The sequence below is a fragment of the Phaseolus vulgaris genome, chromosome 4 (genome assembly GCF_051622355.1).
Source record: "Phaseolus vulgaris cultivar YP4 chromosome 4, ASM5162235v1, whole genome shotgun sequence".
Lineage (NCBI taxonomy): Eukaryota > Viridiplantae > Streptophyta > Magnoliopsida > Fabales > Fabaceae > Phaseolus > Phaseolus vulgaris.
This window is the reverse complement of record NC_143501.1, coordinates 45,688,492-45,710,829: the sequence shown is the minus strand read 5'-3', so window position 1 is coordinate 45,710,829 and position 22,338 is coordinate 45,688,492. Positions and strand designations below refer to the sequence as shown.

At 31.0% G+C, this 22,338-nt stretch overlaps 2 protein-coding genes and 1 pseudogene across 5 annotated transcripts; 1 reads left to right on the top strand and 2 right to left on the bottom strand.

The window, feature by feature from the left end:
- Positions 1 to 618: 618 nt before the first annotated feature.
- Positions 619 to 8,118, bottom strand: LOC150028123 (uncharacterized; annotated as a pseudogene). The gene has a single exon (XR_016520643.1). The product of XR_016520643.1 is annotated as an uncharacterized LOC150028123 (transcript).
- On the top strand, positions 910 to 2,660 carry LOC137837794 (putative UPF0481 protein At3g02645). The gene is given in 2 exon segments (XM_068646925.2): positions 910 to 1,155; positions 1,157 to 2,660. Coding segments are annotated over 2 exon segments (1,590 nt in total). The 3' UTR covers positions 2,501 to 2,660.
- Positions 8,119 to 20,247: 12,129 nt separating the features above from the next.
- Positions 20,248 to 22,021, bottom strand: LOC137837793 (putative UPF0481 protein At3g02645). Of its 3 annotated transcripts, none has more exons than XM_090301703.1 (2): positions 21,233 to 22,021; positions 20,248 to 21,114 (listed from the first exon to the last, which is right to left on the bottom strand). In XM_090301703.1, the coding sequence occupies exons 1-2, from the start codon at positions 22,019 to 22,021 to the stop codon at positions 20,278 to 20,280; spliced, it is 1,626 nt and encodes a 541-aa protein (XP_090157829.1). In that variant the 3' UTR covers positions 20,248 to 20,277. The 3 variants fall into 3 exon arrangements, with proteins under 3 accessions (XP_090157829.1, XP_090157830.1, XP_068503025.1); XM_090301704.1 differs by having other exon boundaries at positions 20,248 to 21,107; positions 21,241 to 22,021; XM_068646924.2 differs by having other exon boundaries at positions 20,248 to 21,071; positions 21,241 to 22,021.
- Between the last annotated feature and the right edge of the window lie 317 nt (positions 22,022 to 22,338).

Below are 22,338 nucleotides of genomic sequence, written 5' to 3'. Positions count from 1 at the left end.
ATTATGAGTTAATATTTCATTACTATTTGGGGCCACATAATATATGTTAATGGGATATTGTACATATACAATTAGTATAAAATTGGTGTGAAAAAAACAATAAATGTTTGAAAATCCAAACTGAAATTATCATGAAAAAAAAATTATATTCTTATTATTTTCCGTCTCTTCATCGATATTAACACATGCCTCCTAAAGTACTGTAAGTAAGACGACGTAATGCTTCTACTGAAAACAAAAATTTGGTAGAAAACATATTTTCTATTTTTGAAAACATGTTTTAAATTTTTTTGTATATTAAATAGTTAACACGCTTTTTTAAAGCTCAAATATATGTACACAATAAAAATAAAAATAATAAAAGTGCTGATAACTTGACACCCTTCACAGTTAATACACCCCTTTCATAATTCAATAAATTAATATTTAATTTATTTTAAATGCAAAATATTACTATATTGTTTTTTTTGTTGTCAAAATGGAAGTGTTTCACGTTGAGAGTGTCAAATAATTTTTTTTCCATAATAAAAAAATGTAGAAACGTTTAAAATTTAAATGTTATGTTAATGCATTGGGTCAACCTAGCTAAAGTCATGAGAACCATCTATTGGTTAGTAATGAAGAGTGGAATGAAAAGTCTGCAATCTTTACCAGCAGTGAGTAGCTCATTGGTGCAGCAAGGGCTGCTATGAAATTTATACTGCAAATCACTTTCATCACCAAATTTACATGGAATTTACTGTGCAACTTTGACCTAAAGGAAGACCTAGTTATAAAATCACGTTTTGCATAATCATATAAGAAACAATACAAATTTCATGCACATTTTCATAGTTCTTCATCTATAAATAAGCATAAGACTTGTTTGGTCACAGTCTAGCATATCCTTTAGGCAAAGCAAAACCCCACATGGCCACTCTATCGATCTTGAATTCTGAATCTGATGAAGACTCTTGGGTGATTCAAATCAACCAGTTGGTGAGTGAAACCAACCTCTCAATCTTGAAAAGAATGCCTGTTTGCATATACCAAGTTCCCAAGTCTTTGAGTTGTGCCAAGCCAGAAGCCTTTGCCCCACAACTTATAGCCATTGGTCCTTATAACCACTTTTCTCCCCAGCTCTATCCCATGGAAAGGTTCAAGATTTTTGCTGCCAAAAAGGGTCCTTGACCACTTCAATAAACTTGACCTCAAACAACTAGTTCAGAAACTCCACAACACAGCACCATTCATCCGTGCTTGTTACCACAGATACTTGGACCTCAAGGAAGATACACTGCTCTACACCATGGCTCTTGACGGCTTATTCTTATTGGATTTCTTCCACAGTTATCTGAATGAGGAGGGTTCTTTCATGACAGGACCAGAAGACCAAGTTCAGATAAGTGGTGTGAAGCTAACCAAGGATGCCATCATAAGGGACATGATCATGGTGGAGAGCCAAATTCCAACCTACATCTTGATGAGGATCTTGGTGCTTGAAAGCTCCGAACCTGATGATTCAGTTCGAGAGTACTTGGGTTCAATGCTCTTGTCCTTCTGTGGGAAACACTCTCCACTCATGCTAACTCACACCCCCACATGTTCTGATGCTGTCTCTAAGCATTACCATGTCTTGGATCTCATGTACCATTTGGTGGTCTCTGAACAAGAAAAAGTAGAGACTCTAGCACTTGAGAGTGAAGGCTTGTGCAAGACCTACAGTAATTGCTCTAACACTGCTACAACCAGCTCAAAGTATGAAGGCATAGTCTTGTTCTTAAATAAAGTTAAAGGTCCATTAACATGGATACTTGGCACTCTCAAAAGGCTGAAGGGCATGAACATTCCTCTTCCCCAACAGATTAAACGACCCCTAGATGCAATACTCAACGTGTCAAACTTCCAAAAGTTTTCATCAGAGACGCCACCTGTTCAAACAGAAGCTCCTGTGGTTGTCACCATGCCTTCTGTGCATGAGCTCCATTCAGTAGGGGTACGTTTTCAACCCTCGAAAGGTGGCATCATGGGAATTGAATTTGACGAGAAAAAGGGTCTGTTTTACCTTCCTGTGCTGAAATTGGATGTGAACTCCGAAGTGATAATGAGAAACCTTGTAGCTCACGAGGCCTTAACCAAACCAGATTTTCTTATCTTCACAAGGTACACAGAACTGATGCGGGGAATCATAGACACTGTGGAGGATGTGAAGGTTCTAAGAACTGAAGGGATCATAGAGTCAAGTAGCTCTCTGAGTGTAGAAGAAACTGAGGAACTGTTCAATGGAATGAGCAAATCCATTGGACCTACCAAGACTGAGAAGTTGGATGAGACCATTAAGAAAGTTAACAAGTACTTTTGTGATAAGAAGAAGGCCAATCCCTACACAAACTTAACCAGCTATGTCTACTCTTCATGGAGATTGTTGACATTTCTTGCTACTTTTGTTCTCTTAGCCATGACTGCTCTTCAAACGTTTTGCACTGTTTATGATTGTCCAAGTAATTTTAAGTCCACATAATTTTTCATGCCGTTTTTTCTTTTAGAGATTTATGTCAAAAGACCACTTCATATGTATACTTTTAGAGATTTAGGTTAAGATCTATGGTGAATTTAATTTGTAACAGCATGTGCATGATGTTATTCAACTTAAAATAATCTCTACAATTATTCCAAGATAATGCTTTTCTTTTTCAACAAATGGCAAGTACCTATGACATTACACATGTTGATATAAGTTTCCTTAGGAAAATGATATTTTTTACAATTCAGTTGTATACAACTCTATCAAATCAATTAGAAATAAATATATATAATAAAAAATAAATTTAAAATTAAATGATATAAAAATATTAAAATAATAATATTGAGAGTTATAATATAATTATATAAAAAAAAAAATGAATTATTAAATGTGAAAATCTTATTTGAAAAAGTTAGGATTTAGAAGTCTTTCTTATCTTTTCTTACAATAATAAATATGATTATGATAATGATTTTGTGCATATCGGTCTTACTAATTGATTATTATTTTTAATTTAATTCTTCGTTTTTCAGTTTTCGTTTTGATTTTTGTAGAGATAGTTTAAAAATAGACTGATTTTTTTAGTTTCACTATTTTCCTTTCATTTTTCATTTAGATTTTTGTAGAGTTTGTTTAAATCTTTCTGAGACTGTAGATTTTATTAGTTTTTGGAGACTTTTTTTCTTTTTGTTGCATGATTCTCGGTTTGGTTTTCTCATGCTCTTTCGTTGTACTGTGTAACAAGATTTTACTAAAAAAATTATAAAAAGTAGTTTCTCATATAAATTTTGTTTGAAGTATTATATTAAATACGCATACCACTAAGTTTATATACAAAGAATGCTCACTTTTATGATTTTCTAAAAATTTGTTCATGATATTTGTTGGGATATAAACTTGATGTTTTTAACCTTAATATTTAACAAAAATCTTAAACTTTACTAATTAATATTATATGTCAATTTAAAAACTATTTTATATATTTTTATTAATAATAAAAATTACTTTTACATAGCAATATTTTTATTTATTTTTTGTGTGAAGAATGTTTGTATTCAAAGCTATAAGTGCAATTTTGACTCAACAATTTTGAGTGAAAAACAACAGCTGTACCAATGCACAGAGTTTTATAATAACTTTAATACAAAACTGTCAGAAAGAAAACAATCAGTTGTTTTGTAAAAATAATCAGTTGTTTTGTGAAAATAATCTGTTATTTATCAAAGAACCCTTGACAGAGAAAAAACAACATTGTGATGATCACATAAACCTTTACATTAAGATATTTAACAAGAAAAAGAATCAGTTTCATATTTTCAAAATCATTTTTCAAGTTATCCAGCTCTTCTTCTAATGTTTTGATTCTATTTTTCAGCCAATTATTCAAGCCTTTCAATCGGTTATTAGAAAGAGTTAGCCTATTAGCTTCTTCATGAGTTTCTTTAAAAACATCAAGAAGTTGGTTGTAGTTTTCAAAATTGATTGAAGTGTTGGAACTTACACTGCTTATATCAGTTTCTCCTTTTGCCATTAAGCAAAGCTTTGCTTCATCATCTCCTGAAGATGAGCTAGAGGAAAAAACTTCATTATCTTGTCAAGCAGTGTAGGCTCTCTTGGCTTTGCCTTTCTTTTCACCTTTCTTGCTTGCTCCTCTTTCTTTATTCTCATTGTTGGGGCAATCAACTTTAATGTCTTTGTTCACCACATCAAGCAGGTATATTTGTTAGAATTAAAATCATTGAGTTTCTTGCTATTATACTTGTAGGAAGATTGATTCTTTTTTATGTTTTTCTTCAGGAATTTGCTGAATTTCCTGGTTAGCAAGCTAAGAGTTTCTCCATCACTGTCATCACTTGAATCTTGACAGTTTTTTATCTCCAGCAGCCTTCAAGGCAATGTTTCTCACATGCTTATCTTCATTTTCTTGAACATTCAGCCTATTCATCTCCAATTCATGTTCTCTAAGCTTCCCAAACAATTAAGTTGTTGTCAAGAATGTTAAATCTTTAGATTCAGAGATGGTTGTGACCTTGGGCTGCCAAGTTCTGTCTAGGAACTTGAAGATCTTGATGTTGAGTTCATCTTTATCAAACATTTTTCCAAAACTTATGAGGTGGTTGACAATATGAGTAAACCTCTTTTGTACTTCAGCAATTGTCTCCCATTTCTGCATTCTAAACATCTCATATTCTTGAATACGAGCATGCTTCCTTACCCTTTTCACATCATTTGTTCCTTCAAGGGTAACTTCAGGAGTATCCCACATTTCTTTTGTAAAGGCACATTGTGATACTATGAAAAACTCATCAGAATTTAAGGTCAATGTAATAATATTTTTTGCAATACAATCATATTGATCCCTTTTTCTTTAATGCTCAGTCCATTGGGACCAATGCTTTTCAGAAATCACTTTATCGTTTTCAAGTATAGGAACAAAAAGACCATTTTGAATTGCATCCCAAATTCCTTTATCAATTCATTATACAAAGATCTTCATCCTTACCTTCCAAAATTGGTAATTCAAACCACAAAACAGAGGTGGTCTGTTAATAGATGCACCTTCTCCAAAAGGTAGTTTATCAACCATAAAAAAAAAATTATGATCAAAACTTAAATGACTTTCAAGAATCTAGCTCTTGATGTCAATTGTTAGAAATGTCAGTCTTAAACAAGAGGGGGTGAATTGTTTATGAAAGATTTTCGCAAGTTTTGAATGTATAGTGAAAACCAATGAGGAATCAAAGAAGGAGAAATCAATTCAGCCAAAAACAAAATTATTTTTAATATGTTTCCAAAAAATCAATCGGTTGTTTTTATCAGCAGTTACTAAAAACCAAGCAGAACAAATTTAAATGAGATAAGGAATAGAAAGATCAACACAGAAAGTTTTATACTGGTTCACTCTTAGCCAAGAGCTACATCCAGTCCGCAGAGAACCTCTGAGTATTCCACTAAGCAATCAAACACTTTGATTAAAACACACACCAAAGTGGTAATTTTGAATCCTTCAATAACACACACTACCTTTGGTTGTCACACCATAGAATTTAGAACACCCTCTGAATTTTGCATACCAACAGTTCTTACAGAAAAATAATTGTCAAAAGAGAAAAAGAATAATAACACCTGATACAATCAAAGATTGAATAAAAGTACAGTGCAACCTATTCCACTCTTAGAAAGAAACCAAATTTTAAAGCAATATAGGCAAAACTTGATTTGAAAGTAATCTCATTAATCAATAACAACCAGGAGCGTAAAACAGATTATATATCAATTTAAAAAAAAAACATAACAGATTAAATCAATCCAACTGAATTCTGTTAAGAATTTTAAAAAATCAACCAATTGAAAACACGAAACAATCAAATGAATTGGCTTGACAGTAAAGTCAACCAATTTCAAGCTTTTTCAAAAACACTAATTGTAAAACAACCGGTTGAAACGACAATTCAAAAGGTTGATTTTCCACTTTCTTTAGAAAACACCTTTTTACGAAAGAACTTGAATCAAGTAACCTTGGATCAAATCTATGAGTGAATTTACAAATTCAAACTACACAAAAAAAACCAAAGTCTTCAAGCAATCTTCTAGAAATTTGAGACATCAAAGCCTATGTTCAAGAGAGCATAAACTCAAATATCTCAAGAGATTTCCAAATCGAACACAACTAGCTATGAGAGAATTTGTTGTCCAAATTAAAGAGATGGAATAAGGAATTCTATTTTGTTATACAGATCATATTAAATATAGTAAAGATCATTTTGGTTGATGTTTACTTCATAATTGAGTTTTTTCTAAGATGGCATAGAGTGGTTGGGCGGGAAGAGACCCTTTGTTGGTAAAACATTGGATGTTAACGGAATATTGAGAATGACTTGATACTACTGAAAAATCAACTTTCATTCTTTGTTCTTGAACAACTTTACAGGTATAAATCGACTATTCCTCTTCTTTCTTAAGATTTGTTTCAACTTTTTTAAAAATCTTGGAATTGGAACCTTTTGTCCAACCATGACACTTCGCAAGTCTTTTAAAATCTTCTATAATATTACCATCAAAAGTTCATGTTGGAACACCAAATGAATGGAAAAAAATTAAACATGTATATAGTGCAAACCAACTATCAGAGAAAAATATTAAGTTCGGAGATAATCCAAATGAAGACTTAACTTGACCTATTCAAATGGCATGTTTATAGTGACAACACAAAAATATAGTGACATTTGAGCATTGTCACATTCAATATACAAACATTATTAATCAATATCTAACGATTCTAAATTTTCTCATCGACACTGACAAAATTGTGAAGGTTTTGGTTGATAAGGAAATTATTGTGAATTAGATGGGAGATGCTAATGCAGTGACTACATTGATTAACAGTTTGGGCTCAAATCTTAGCATGTCAGATTTCAATTCACAGTATTTCTCTTTATGCAAGGAGTGTTGAAGTACCCATGTAAACATATAGCCTTATATTTGTTATAAGGGTTTTCAAGGAAGTTATTTAAGCTATTGTATAGAGAGAAATACAGTAAATTGAAATTTGACATGCTAATTTGAACCCTTTGACATGCTAATTTGAACTCGATGGTTAATCATTCTAGCCACTGCATTAACATCACCCATCCAATTCACTAATTTTCTTATCAGTCAATACTTTCACATCTTTTTCAATATCGATGAGAAAATTTAGAATCATTAGATATTGATTAATAATGTCTGTGTATTAAATATGACAATGTTCAAATGTCACTATATTTATGAAGAATACTTTTGTGTTGTCATTGATATTCAAGATTAGCATTATAAACATATTATTCGAATAGGTCAAGTCAAGTAAGCCTTCATTTGGATTCTTTTCGAACTTAATACCTGCCTCTTATAGTTGATTTACACTATATACATGTTTAATTTCTTTCCATTCATTTGGTGTTTCAACGTGAAGTTTTAATGATGATATTATATAAGATCTTAAAAGACCCGTGAAGTGTCTTGGGCACGTGGTTTGGCAAAAGGTTCTAATTCCAAGGTTCTTAAAAATGTTGAAACAAATCTCAAGGAAAAAGGAGAATAGTTCGTTCATACCTGTGAGGTTATAAAGTTGTTCAATAACAAAGAATGAAAATTAATTTTCCAGTAGTATTAAGTCATTCTCCATCACTGTGTATGTCATTTTAGAAAAAACTCAATTATAAAACAAACATCAACCATAATGATTTTTAAGAAATCATTTCTATTATATTTAATAGGATCTGCATAAATGTATCGAATTTATTTTTTTATCTCTTTGTAATGATAAAGGTCAATGGAAACAATTTAAGGAGTGTAGGCTAGGACTAATGTTCCGTGGATGCTTCATAATCGATGAAATACTTGTCTTGATTTGCACTGGATAGGAATCGAACCCAAGTCATAGGACTCGAAACCAAGCCCCTAAATTAATATTCCAAGGAATTGGCAACAGCCAGGATTTGAACTTAAGTCCTTCCAGTGACCCAGGGTAGCATTAACCACTAGACTACAGAAATTCTTTGGTCATATTATCATTTTTATTATATTTATTATTAATATAATTTATACATATTAATATAATTATTATTAATAATAATAAAATAAATTATACTTATTAAATTATTATTAACATTATTATTAATATTAATATTTAATAAATTTAATTTAACTAATTTATATCATAATTTCAAAAATAAAATAGTTATGACAATATATAAATAAAATAAATTTAAAATAAATAATATTTAAAATAAACAAATATTTTATATAACATTTAAATAATTTAAATATATATTTTATTTTACTCAATTAATTTTAAATCAAACGCTTATTTAATTTAATAAATCTAATTTAATTAATTTATATTCAAAATTGATAAATTAAATAATTTATTATGAAATAATTCTAAAATAAATATAATAAAGAATTCAAAATTAAAATATTTATTATACATTAAAAATATTTAAATTTTAAAATTTTAAACATGCGTGGGCTATAGCGGACGCATATGTGTGGGTTCTGTGGGCAACGCAAAACGGACGCATATGCGTGGGCCGCGGCCGACACAAAACCGACACCTATGCGTGGGCCGCGGCCGATGCAAATTTTTTTAAAAAAAAAAAAATTAAATCAATATATGCATCCGTTTTGCGTCCAATGTAAATCTTGCGTGGGCTTTTACTCATTTTGGCCGACGAGAATAGCGTCCGCAAATGGCCCACGCAAAAATTTGGAAGCTAAATCAAGTTTTTCTTGTAGTGGGTATAGTCTACCTATGTATCGTTTTTGTTAACATGTGGGTTTTGGTCTAGTCCTCCCATATTTTTGTATTTTCTTTCTTTTTCCTTTTTTTAATAATATTTTTTTCATGTGATGGCAGATGATTGTTGTTACTTAAGGTGTCAGCTTAGCTAAGATGTCAAGTTGCATAGTGATGCCTAACATGAAAACTTTCATTAAAAAACATATATATTTACTAACATTGAAATATTAATCTAAAGAAATTTTTAAAGATTACATAACATAATTTTATAATTTTTAGAGATTTTTATATAATTTATTTAATAACAAAAATAAGGGATAAAGATGTTAGATGTTATATTATTTTTAATATGTACTTTTATCTAAAAAAAATTTATCCAAAAAATTTACTACTATAGTTGATGAAAAATAGATTTTGAAGAGATGAATGAATCTAATATTGGATAGTAATGATATGAATTTTAGAGTCTTATAATGAGCAATCAATAAAAGTTTTACAATTGGCTGGTGAATATGCAATCCTGATAAAGCAGTTAAAACCAAGTTGTATTATAATTAGTATTGATCAAACATAAGATATGGTTCCCAGATTGACGATACTTCATTTGATACTAAAACAAAGTTAGATACTTCACAGCAACAAAAAAATCAACCCACTGAAAATTAATCTGAATCAGTATAGTGCTTGAACCAAGTTAGTACAATGAAATTGCACTCCTAGCTTAACTTCTACCATTTTTATGTTATTCAATTCCTCTTTTAGTTGGATTTTTTTTAGTTTTATGTTATAAAGGATGCTTAAAATTATATATTAATCCTTTTTTAATGTATTAACACTAAAAAAAAAGTTTTAACAGGAATTTATTTTTACAAAAAATTGTCCTTAATTCTTAGTATATTATCACAAAGAAGGCAACTTAGTGATATAAGTATTCATTCATAATGTGTGTCTGCTCTCTTGGTGGAATACACCAGTCCCGTTCTTAAAGGAATAAATTCTCTAGTTGTTAATTAGGACAAAAATTAAAACTCTAAATCAAAATTTTCAAACACAAATAAATAGAAAATTGAAAAGAAAAAAAAAAACAGAAACAGAGAGAAAAACCTTTTTCACCTGCAGATACTGGCTGAAGTGTTTTATGTTAATTCCTAACAGAGAAAGAAAATATTGTGTTAACCACAAGAAAATAGAGTGTATTAGAACAAAAAGCAAAACCTCAATTACAGTAGATCTGTCTATGAACACTAAACAAAACGCACAGATCTACAAATAACTCAAATCCTTCTGAATTCCATAGTAATTAATAGTAGGAGTTAAAATAAAACAACAAAAACAAACAAAATTACCAAAACTAATTTCATTTCTAAAACTGAATCAAAAGCCGATGAGTTTAACAGAGAGCTATTTAACTCTTCTTTCGTCCAAATTAACCAAAGGAAATTAAAAATTATATGGTAACCACAGTTGAATATAACGGAATCAATCTGTCAACGACTGAGTAAAGACAAAAAAAGAGAGAAAGGATATGATATTTGAAATTTGAGATTTGAGATTTGGAAGAAAAAATAAAAAATAGACAAAAGCAAAATCGAGAATCGCGAGAGAGGAAATTGAAGAAATGTTGAAGAGAAATAATCAGAAACAAATTGATAGAGAGATGAAGAAAAGAGAGAATCACCTGAAGGAAGAAGTGTGAGAAATAAAGAAGATGGATGATAATGAGCCGAATGAAGAGACTGAATATGCCTTTTGTGTGTGTAACTTTTGGGGTTTGAAACTATCAAATGAAACCCCAATCGACAAAGGGAGAAGCATGAAGGAGGAGAATTTTCGTTACATTAAAAAACTTAAAATTATATTTTTTTGTTCACTCAAGTTTTTAAAAAAGTGTGAAGTGTTTTTGTGAGGTTTCAAAATAAATTTTTTAAAAATTAAAAATACCTGTTTTTTTATAGTAAATTTTTAATGAAAATATTTATATAAAATGAATAAATGATTAATTAATTTTAATTAAATAAATATTTAAGATTAAGAACATTTAAAAAAAATAAATGTTTAAACTTACATTTTCAAAAATTTAAAAAAATTTAATTATCAAATATATTAAAATTATATTTTTAATTATTTGTTTGTAAAAACTTTAATTATATTTATTTATTGTTATTTGAGAAAATCTAAAATATTTTATTGATGTTTTACAATAAACCTTTCAAACTTAATGAAAATTAAAAACATATCTATTATTTTGATGAGATTTTAGAATATATCTTTGGAACTTAAAGAAAGGGGTTATAATATTTTGACACCCTTCTTCCATCTTACACCCACAATAAATATTAATATTTGTAATAAAAAACCTCCTTAATGAAAATACAAGCAAAATGAAAAATGTTTCAAAATTAAAAAAATATATAAATTTTTATAAATAATTAAAATATTAATATTTATTGGGGTGTAGGGTGGAGTATGGATGTCAAATAAATATTTTTGTAAAGAAAGTTAAAAAACCTCCACTATTTTACAGAAGTATTAAAACAAACCTTTGAAAATTAACTAAAATTAAAAAAAATCCGTTATTTTTTAAAATAAACCTTTGAAAATTAATAGAGTTTAAAGAAACTTCAACTATTTTACCGAGATTTTAGAATAAACCTTTGAAAATAAAAAAATCTCTGTTATTTTGCTAAGGTTTTAGAATAAACATTTGGAATTTAGTTAAGATTAAAAAAAGTCTGTTATTTAGTTGTGGTTTTAGAAAAAACCTCCATTAATTAAATCAATTCTAATAGTTATATTAACCTCCGGTAAATAACATTTATTAAAACCTCTTTTTTTTAGTGGCAATATTAATATATATATATATATATATATATATATATCATTTTAACATACGAATTTAAAATTATTTTTTCTAAAAACATTTTATAGAGGGACTTTAGATAATAGTAAAAGAAAAGCTTTAGGTAATAGTAAAATAAAAACAACCATGAAATGTCCTTCTTTTAATTCATTTAATTATTTGTTAATAAAAAATAGTAAAAAAAATTAGATTAATTAATACACTAAATATTTTTAATAATTTAAAAGAGAAACGGATATGAGAAGGAAGTATATATATATATATATATATATATATATATATATATATATATATATAAAAAGTTATAAAGAATAAAATAAACGAGGTATCCTTTTATAATAAATACAAAATAAAAAAAGTGATTTCAATAAATTTTACACCTCATATTTCTTAATGAATTGAGAATCACCCAACCCAAAAAATGAAATAACTAGACCTAAAATAACAAAGATTTCCTTAATAGAATGTGTTTATCGATATCCACAAAACAATGGAACTTGCCAACCAAAGATAAAAATCATAATAGCCTAGATGCTTAAGATACTGACACCACATCCACACCCTGCTTCACCTACAGGCCTGCAGATGAGATGAAGGATCACTTCAGAACAAAAATTAATTCTCCAACCCATTAGAGATCCCTAAATATGTAAATCTAGGCTTGACAGAGCCTGATAGGCGTTATCATACCAAAGAGATGCATGTGATAGGGTTGATGCACCAATTAGGATAATAAAAACATACTTAGGACATTTGGATGTTATCCATGCCTATGTTTTTATTTGAATCATCATGAAAATTTGTTTCCAATCTGGTATATGATTAATAAAAATGATATTGTTTCTCAAATTCCAAGTAGTCAATATCGTTGCTATCCAAATAATTTTCAAGCTCCTATTTTTCTTTTTGTCAAAACCCACAAAATCGAAGCCAATGAAGGGCAAACTAACAATATGGTGGTGAACAAAATTAATACCCAACCAATTAGCAATATAATTCCATATTTTAACAGTTTCAGAACAAAAAAAAAAAATAAACGATCTGTATCTTTACCTCCTGTTCCACACATGACACATTTTAGTGTTTGAATTTGAATGTTCCTTCTTAACAAATTAGTTTTCATTGAAATTTTATCAAGCATAAATCACCAACAGAACAATGTGGTTGAAGGTAAAGCCTTTGCCTTCCATAATTTGATAAATTCCTCTTTTTCCTCATATAATTGATTGTTTCCAACCTGTAAGCTGACCTGACTAAGAGCAGTCGTGTACAATCCCCTCTCCAAAACCACTCATCAAATTTGTCCTTAAGAATCAAAATTTCATCTAACATACTCATTAATTCATCTAGCATATGTTTCTCCCATTTAAAACAATGTCTTCTCCAAACAAGGTTCCACAACCAAACATTCACACCCGATGACCCCATGTGGTCAATATAAAAACTTTTTTTATTTGAGTTTATGAACAACCTAGGATATTTATCCTTCAACAATGTGTCTCTTACCCATACATTTTCCCAAAACAAAATCTTAAACCCATTTCCAAATTTCCATTTGATGTTAGACACAAACCAATTAACCCCCTATTGTTGTTTGTTGATTTTCTTTAGATGTTTCCATCATAGAGACTCATATTTACTTGCTTTTCGCTCAACTAAGTTTTTCTAAGAACCATACTTAGATTTAATAATATTTGCCAATAACCTCTTACCCTCATACCCTAACCTCCAGGTCCATTTTGTAACTAAAGAATAATTAAATCTTCTAAGATATCTTTGATTTTTAAACCTCCTTCACCTTTACACTATAAGAAAATTATTAAATAAAAACTAATTTTTGAGACTAAAATATTTAGTTACTATATTGACTAAATCAAAGACCAATTTATAAACTAAACAAATTATTAGTATCTAAAATAGTTTCTATTATTAATAAAAATTTATAAAGTAATTTCTAAATTAGTATCTAAACATTAACTACCAAAATTTTAACTACTAACTACTTATATTCCAAATTAGTCTTTATTAGTCATTTAGTGACTAATTTAGAATATAAAATATAAGTAGCTAAAACCTTTGTAGCTAATTTAGATACCAATTTATAAATTATTTTAATTTTTTTTATTAATAATAGAAACCACTTTAGATACCATTAATTTTTTAATTTTTAAAATAATATCTAATTTAGTAAATATAGTGAGTAATTATTTTTTTATCTAAATTAATTGTTATTTAATAACTTTTACAAATTATTTTCTTATTTACCCATATAACTTTACTCCCTTCCTAGTCCAATCCCAGAAGAAATCTGTTTGTATTTTAAGAATTTGTACTAAATTAATGCAGAAATCTCACATCAAAACTGTAAAGGTTACAACGATAGAAAATATTTATTTATCATTTCTAATATATTAAAGTTCTATAGTTTTTGAATTTGTGATTTCATTAATTTCAAATTTAGGTTAACCTTCTTGATAAAAAAAAGAAAATAGACTGTAGAAGTTAATTCGTATTCACCTATATAAGGTCTTATTTCAAACTTATGCAGAAATTAATTTTTCTCCTATTGATGATAATTCAAAAAAATCTTTAAAATATTGTTCATGTAAAATGTGTATAACTGGTTAAATGCTTGGCACATGATTAATGCTATAATAATGCCAAACACAGTGACAATTTAGCACATAGCATAGACTACGGAAGTACATGAAGACAAAAAAAAAGGGTGTAGGAAAAAAAATGTGTTTTTTAAAATACAAAATAACTACGTATAATTAATATATTGTATTTATTTTTTAATAATATTTTATTTCTCTTGACAATAATAAATAATTATTACAGTTCTGGAGTTAACCTCGTTGATATTTACAATTTTAAAGTGGTATTTTTATATATATTGTTAACGGTCTTTATATAAAAATAAATAAGAATTTATTTTATATTATAAAAATATTTAATGGACATCTAAAACGCTTATCTAAATTTCATATATATATATATATATATATATATATAAAGAAAATAAAATAAAATAAAAATGATAGATTTATATGTAATAAAAAAAGAAAAATAATACGTGAAACAAAAGGGTACGTGTATTGTATTGTCCTTTAAACATAAAGAAAAATAATAATCTTATAATCCACGTTTTTCCCATCTTTATTGCATAAACCTAACTTTCTTGCTATAAATTTTGTTTCATATCTGCTATATAAATTCATTTTTATGCCTATAAAAATAAAGAGTCGTTGTTGTAGTTAACTCCACTTCTATCGCAATGATATGGACCCATCTCTTAGACCATTCTTAATATGACAACTAATTTAAAAATTTATTTATATATTTATATTTGTTGTGAATAGAAGCATCATAAAATATTTTTCAATATTGAAAAATGTTATTTTGAAAATTACAAATTAAATGCACGAATTTACTTACAATTTTAAAATTATTTTATTTTAATAAAAAGTTTTTTTTAGTTCTAATTTTGGTGTATGGTTATTGATAAAACAGGTCTAAAATCTCAAATAGCTTCAGCAAAGACATAGGCAGATCAAACTAAACATAACCTTTAAGTCAGCAATTACATGTGCGAAGCATGGCCTATGCTGCTGCAGGAAACATGAACTATAGGTGGGAATATTCCTATACCCATATTAAGTTTTTAAGTTTTACGTTTATAATATGTTTAGAAAGAATGATTGTCGCCCAAATTTAGCTAATTCTTTAGTTAACATAGCATTTTGTTTAACTTCAACACATTTTTTTTGAATCAAGTTTATTGAAAGAATACACAAACCAAATTAAAACTAATTATGAGTTTGTTCAGTCTATTTATAACCCTTATTAAAGAAATAATAATTATCAAATTATATGTAATTATTGTATGCAATATTATACGATATTGTAATATATATATATATATATATATATAATAGAAATCTCATTATTAGTATCCCTACCTAATTAGATTGTAATTTGGAGAGAAAAACCCTATATATTTTCTATACATGATGAACTGATAGTAATAAGAAACATCTCTTCTTCTTACCATTTTTTATCATTTTCTTATATGATATCAAAGAGCACCGATCTTGGTGCCTGACAGTCTTTTCATTTTTATTCCCTAAATGAAAGATCATGTCTGGCAAATAAGGCATCAGTGAGTCCGATAGAAACCTCGTACAAGGTTTCAGTGCCGGGCAAATTATGCAATTGACAAAGGCTATTTACTCGCTCAACAATAACGGTAACAAAGTGACACGTTAGCTCGGTCTGCTTGCCCATAACTCCTCTCCTACTGCTCTTACGAAGCCATGTATTTTGGATAGCGGAGCAACCAATCACATTGCATCTGATTCACAATTTTTCACACACACTTCATAATCATTTATTCCAAATGTTAATCTGCCTACCGGTTCATTGGGTTCATGTCATCTACGGGCACAATTAAATTCAATGACAAAATCACTTTCAAAGATGTTCTTTGTGTTCCTTCTTTTAATTTAAATATCATGTCTGTTACTAAGATAACCAGTTCCCTAAATTGTTGTGTCGTTTTTACTCAACATAGTTGCGTTTTGCAGGACTTGGCTACGGAAGGATGATTAGCTCGGGTAAAAAACACGCAGGTTCATACTACATGTCCCCCCTTCCAAACCAAGCCCACACATCTCAAATATCGACTGACCCTGATTTATGGCACAAACGCCTCGGACATTCTTCTCCGGCGTGTCTACAACTTGCATTTTCCTTACTACCTATCCCTAGCAGTAAAAATCTCATTCTCATTCATAATTGTAGTATTTGTCCCAAAGCTAAACAAGGCTACCATTTTCTTTAAGCACAATAAAATCTCATTCTCCATTTAATCTATTGCATTGTGACATTTGGGGTCCTCATAAAACCCCAACTCATTTTGGAAAACGTTTTTTTCTCACTATAGTTGGTGATTATACTAGATGTACTTGGTTATTTCTTATGAATCACAAGTCTAAAACCCAACATCTCCTCTTAGAATCATTCATTACTTTTGCACAAAATCAATTTCAGGCATTTATTAAAACCATCCTCTGACAACGGATTGGAATTTATTTCTATGCGTAATTTTTTTCTCAAAAAAGATATTGAATGTCAACGCACTTGTATGTACATTCCTCAACAAAATGGAGTAGTAGAACGCAAACATAGACACATTTTAAATACAACACGAGCCTTCCTATTTCAGTCTCATTTACCATTACAATTTTGGGGGAATGCGTTTTAACCGCCACATATATCATTAATCGCTTGCCAACACCTTTACTAAAAAATAAATCACCTTTTGATATGCTATATAATCGCCCACCTTCACTTTCTCACTTAAAAACTTTGGTTGCCTATGTTATGCAACTGTTGTTTCACCTAAGCAAAAATTTGATCCGCGCGCTCGACAGTGCATCTTCATTGGTTATCCTCTCAATAAAAAAACATACAAATTATTTGATATAGATGCATACACTTTTTTACAAGTCAGGATGTCATCTTCCATGAAAGTGTTTTCCCATTCTGCCAACAGTCACAGACACAATCCCCACGTCCATCACAAGGTATTTTGCCCACTATTGACATTGACTTACCCACTCCTGTCCAACATTCACTCGATCAACCTTCTTCTCTTACTCATCACAATGCACCTGAACCTCCACCAAACCAACCTTCTTCTCCTACTCATCACAATACACCTGAACCTCTATCAAACCAACTCTCTTCTCCTACTCGTCACAATGCACTTGAACCTCCATCAAATCAACCTTCTTCTCCTACTTGTCATAATACACCTGAATCTCTAGTAGACCAACCTTCTTCTCCCATGCCAAGAAGTTTAGCATCCATTACCAAACATTTCTCCAACCGACCTTCCTGTTCAACAATCCAGTCGCACATCAACCCCACCTTCCTGGCTTCAAGACTATGTAACGGTATCCCAAGCCAATCATTCGACCACTGCCCAAGACCGGCCGAATGGAATCAGGTATCCTATGCATCATTTTCTTTCTAATTCACGATTTTCATCTACACATAGTACATATCTTGCTAACATCACAACCACCAAAGAACCTCACACTTATTCTCAAGCTATCCTTGATCCAAATTGGAAAGAAGCAATGGACAAAGAGCTTTCCGCCTTGTAGCTAAATCAAACGTGGACCTTGACACCATTACCCGCTGGGCAGAAACCCATCGGATGCAAATGGGTCTATAAACCAAAGTAAACTCAGATGGTAGCATCAACAGATATAAGGCACGCCTTGTCGCAAAGGGGTACACTCAGATTGAAGGTGTCGACTATTCTGAAACTTTTTCACCAACAGCAAAATTAACAACTTTGAGGTGTCTCCTCACCATTGCAGCAACTAGAAATTGGTTTACTCACCAACTATATGTGCAAAATGCCTTCTTACATGACACATTGCATGAAATTATTTACATGGACTTGCCACCCGGGCATCATCGACAGGGGAGAACATTGTATATCGACTCAACAAATCCCTTTATGGTCTCAAACAAGCATCTCGAACATGGTTTTCAACATTTTCTCATGTGATTAAATCTGTAGGATTTCAACAGTCCAAGACAGATTACTCTCTATTCACAAGACAAAATAACTCATTAAAGATTGTCTATTACAACAATTTCGCATTAAAGATCTTGGAGACCTAAAATATTTTCTAGGGATTAAATTTTCCGTTCCAAAGCTAGTATTTATATGTCCCAAAGAAAATATGCGCTTGATATTTTGTAGGATACGGGACTCACAGGTGCTCGTCTAGACAATTTTCCAATGGAGCAATACCTAAAACTCACACCAGACGATGAAAAGTTATTAAAAGATCCAGTTAAATACAGGCGACTCGTGGGACAACTGATATACCTCACGGTCACAATACGCTTGACATAGCATTTTCGGTTCGGACCCCAAGTCAATATATACAGATCCATGGAAACCTCATTAGGATGTCGCAATTCGAGTCCTAAAGTACATCAAAGGATCACCAGGACAAGGATTACTATTGACATCCGAAAAGAATCTGACATTGACAGCTTATTGCGACTCAGACTGGGGAGGTTGTTAGACAACTTGGAGATCAGTTTCTGGGTATTGCATTTTTCTTGGTTCTTCTATTATCTCATGGAAGTAAAAAAAACAGACAAACGTATCAAAATCATCAGCGGAAGCAGAATACCGCGCAATGGTCAATACTTGTTTGAAGATAGTTTGGTTGCGATATTTGTTGCAGGATTTAAAGGTGTCATGTAACTTGTCATCTCAACTTTTCTGTGACAATCAAGCGACATTACATATAGCAGCAAACCCAATATTTCATGAACGCGCACAATTGAGATAAACTGTCACACAGTATCAACTCGCAGATATTTTTACGAAGTCACTGGGTAAGGAACGATTTTTAACGCTACGACACAAGTTGGAGGTTCATGATCTTCACTTACCAACTTGAGGGGAGTATTAAGGAAATAATAATTATCAAATTATATGCAATTATTGTATGTAATATTGTACGATATTGTATCCCTACTAATTAGATTGTAATTTGGAGAGAGAAACTCCTCTATATTTTCTATACATGAAGTGATGTAACTATACAAATAAGAAACATTTCCTCTTCTTACCATTTTTTATCATTTTCTTATAACCCTAGTTCAGAGTTGCAGTTGCATAATAGCATTTTTTGTGATGGATTGCAATGGCAAAAAAACTCAGACATCAGGAGTATAAGAAATAGAGAAAGTAGTATAAATCATATAATACATGGTTTCACTTGGATAACATATCAAACATACATTAATTGTAACACATATTCTATACTTTATGTAATTTCTCCTCTTTTATCCTCGAGAAGTAACAAATGATGCTTTCAACCGCGACCCCATGTCTAATCAGTCTAATCAAATGTCAATTTTATTTTGCAACATCTTCCGGATAGTAACATGAGCGAAAGACAAAATCTTAAATCCTCCAAAAGATCATCTTAAAGAACCTCGAACGTTCCCCTTCAGAATCTCCTCTTATAATATCGTTAACAAATTTAATCAAAACTCTAGAAACTCGTTGTTTTTCAATACCCGCCTGTTAACTTATTTATAGCTTAAGTTGTAAACTTCATATATTATGTTTTTTTGTCATTCAAACCAAATTTTCTTCATTCTATAATCCATTCTCATTTATCAACTTATTTTTATCAGCAAAATACAAATAAATAAATAAAATGTATTTCAATCCTTATAAAAAAACACTCTTATCTTCTAACCTCTTAACAGCAATTGAAAAACATGCAAGCTAACACCTTATACTCGAGCTAACTAACTCCTAAGAACACTACACTGAATGTTATCATGCAAATCAAAGGCTTTTTCTGTGATGGATTGCAGTGGCGAAAAACTCAGACATCAGGAGTATAACAAAGATAGAAGGTATAAATCATATAATACATGACTTGGATAACATATCAAACATACATTAATTGTAACATTCTGTGAAGGTATACTTTAATTTTACAGAAACATTATACACTCCAAATCATTACCATTCATTATACGCCATACTCGCAAAATTAAAAAATATATAGAGAAACCTTATTCTGGTTTAAAATACCTATGACAGTCATAAACCGAGCAAAACGTTTCAATAGCCGTCATGGCCAAGAGAACAAAGGTGGCAAGAAGTGTGAAGAACTTCCACGATTTGTACACATATTCTGTTAAGACCCTGAAGAAGTTGATCTTCCTCCTACATTGGTAGTACTTGTTCACTTTCTTAATGGTTTCATCTAACTTCTGGGTCTTGGTGGGTCCAATGGATTTGCTCATTCCATTGAATAGTTCCTCAGTTTCTTGCACACTGAGAGAGCTACTTGACTCTATAATCCCTGCCTTCATTAGCAGCTTCACATCCTCCACAGTGTCTACGATTCCCCTCATCAGTTCTGTGTACCTTGTGAAGATGAGAAAATCTGGTTTGGTCAAGGCCTCATAAGCCACAAGGTTTCTCATTATCACTTCAGAGTTCACGTCCAATTTGAGCACAGGGAGGTAAAGTATGCCCATCTTTTCGTCAAATTCAATGGCCATGTTACCACCTTCCAAGGGTTGGAAAAAGACCCCCACTGAATGAAGCTCACGCACACAAGGGATTTTGACAACCAAAGGAGCTTCTTCTTCACCAAGTTTTGGATGTGATGAAAGAATTTCAAGTTGAGAGGACACTTTTAGCACTGGATCTAGGTTTCGTTTAATGCGTTTAACAAGAGGAATATCCACGTCCTTCAGCATTTTGAGAGAGTCTACTGTCCATGTTAATACACCTTTAACTTTCTTAAAGGAAATTGCCATGGCTTCAGAAATTGAGCTTCTCTGGAGCACAGAAGTACCTGTGGTAGAGTCAATATTACCACGAAAATTATTAGCTAGGTTGTCCAACATCACTATGTCTCCATCCTTCTCGCAAACTTTTACAAGAAAAAACAACAACACATGTTATGTGAAGATTAATAGAACCATCTTATAATTTCTGTATTATCAAAGAGCTTATACACATACCTTGTTTTGGATCAGGTATCGGTGTTTCAGACTTTTCATGAGAGACCACCAAACGGTACATGAGATCCAAGACATGGTAATGCTTAGATACAGCTTCAGAACATGAGGTGCCGTGAGTTAACCTAAGTGGAGAGTGTTGATGGCAGAAAGACAAGAGCATCGAACCCAAGTAGTCTTGAACTAAATGAGGAGGTTCGGAGCTTTGAAGCACCAAGATCTTCAACAAGGAGTAGGTTGGAATTTGGTTCTCCACCATGAGGATGTCCCTTATGATGGCATCCTTAGTTAGTTTCACACCACGTAAGCGAACTCGGTCTTCTAGTCCCGCCATGAAAGAGCCAGAAAATTTCTCATTGAGATAGTTGTGGAAGAAATTCAACAAGAACAAAGCATCAATGGCAACGGTGTATAACAAGGTTTCATCTTTGAGGTCCAAGTATTTGTGGTAACTAGCACGGATGAAGGTTGCTGTGTTGCGGAATTCTTCAACTATTTGTTTGAGATCATGTTTTTGGAAGTGGTCTAGAACCGCTTTGGCAGATAAAACTTTGAACCTTTCCATGGGATAGAGCTTAGGGCAGAAGTGATTGTAGGGACCAATGGCTATAAGTTGGGGAGCAAAGGCTTCTGGCTTGGCAGAGCTCGAAGATTTGGGAACTTGGTATATGCAAACTGGGATTTTTTTCAAGAGTGAGACGTTGGTTTCACTCACCATTTGGTTGATTTGGATTACCCAATAATCTTCATCGGATTCTGAATTGAAGATTGAAAGGGAGGACATCTGGGATTTTGCTTAATTTCCCTGGTAAAGATTAAAGACGCTGTATGCAATACGTGCTACTGTGTATCACATATATATATATATATAGTAGAAAGATGAGAAAGAAAGAGAAGTTTATGAAAGAATGTTTATATAATTAGAATGAAGTTGTTACCACTTGCATGAAAAATGTGATGTTAAGAAACCCTCCAATTTGTTGATTTTCATTGTGACTCGTTTACTCCTTCTCAGTCCCCAACAATATGGATAACATGGATGGAAGGTTACTGTTACTTGTTTATATTTGAATCATATATGTGTTGCTCCACTCATTCGTA

Coding starts and splice junctions, on each gene's coding strand:
- LOC137837793 (XM_090301703.1), bottom strand. CDS start 22,021: ATGTCCTCCCTTTCAATCTTCAATTCAGAATCCGATGAAGATTATTGG. Junction 21,115..21,232: donor ATCCAAAACAAGGTATGTGT/ATAAGCTCTTTG, acceptor GTGATGTTGGAC/AACCTAGCTAATAATTTTCG.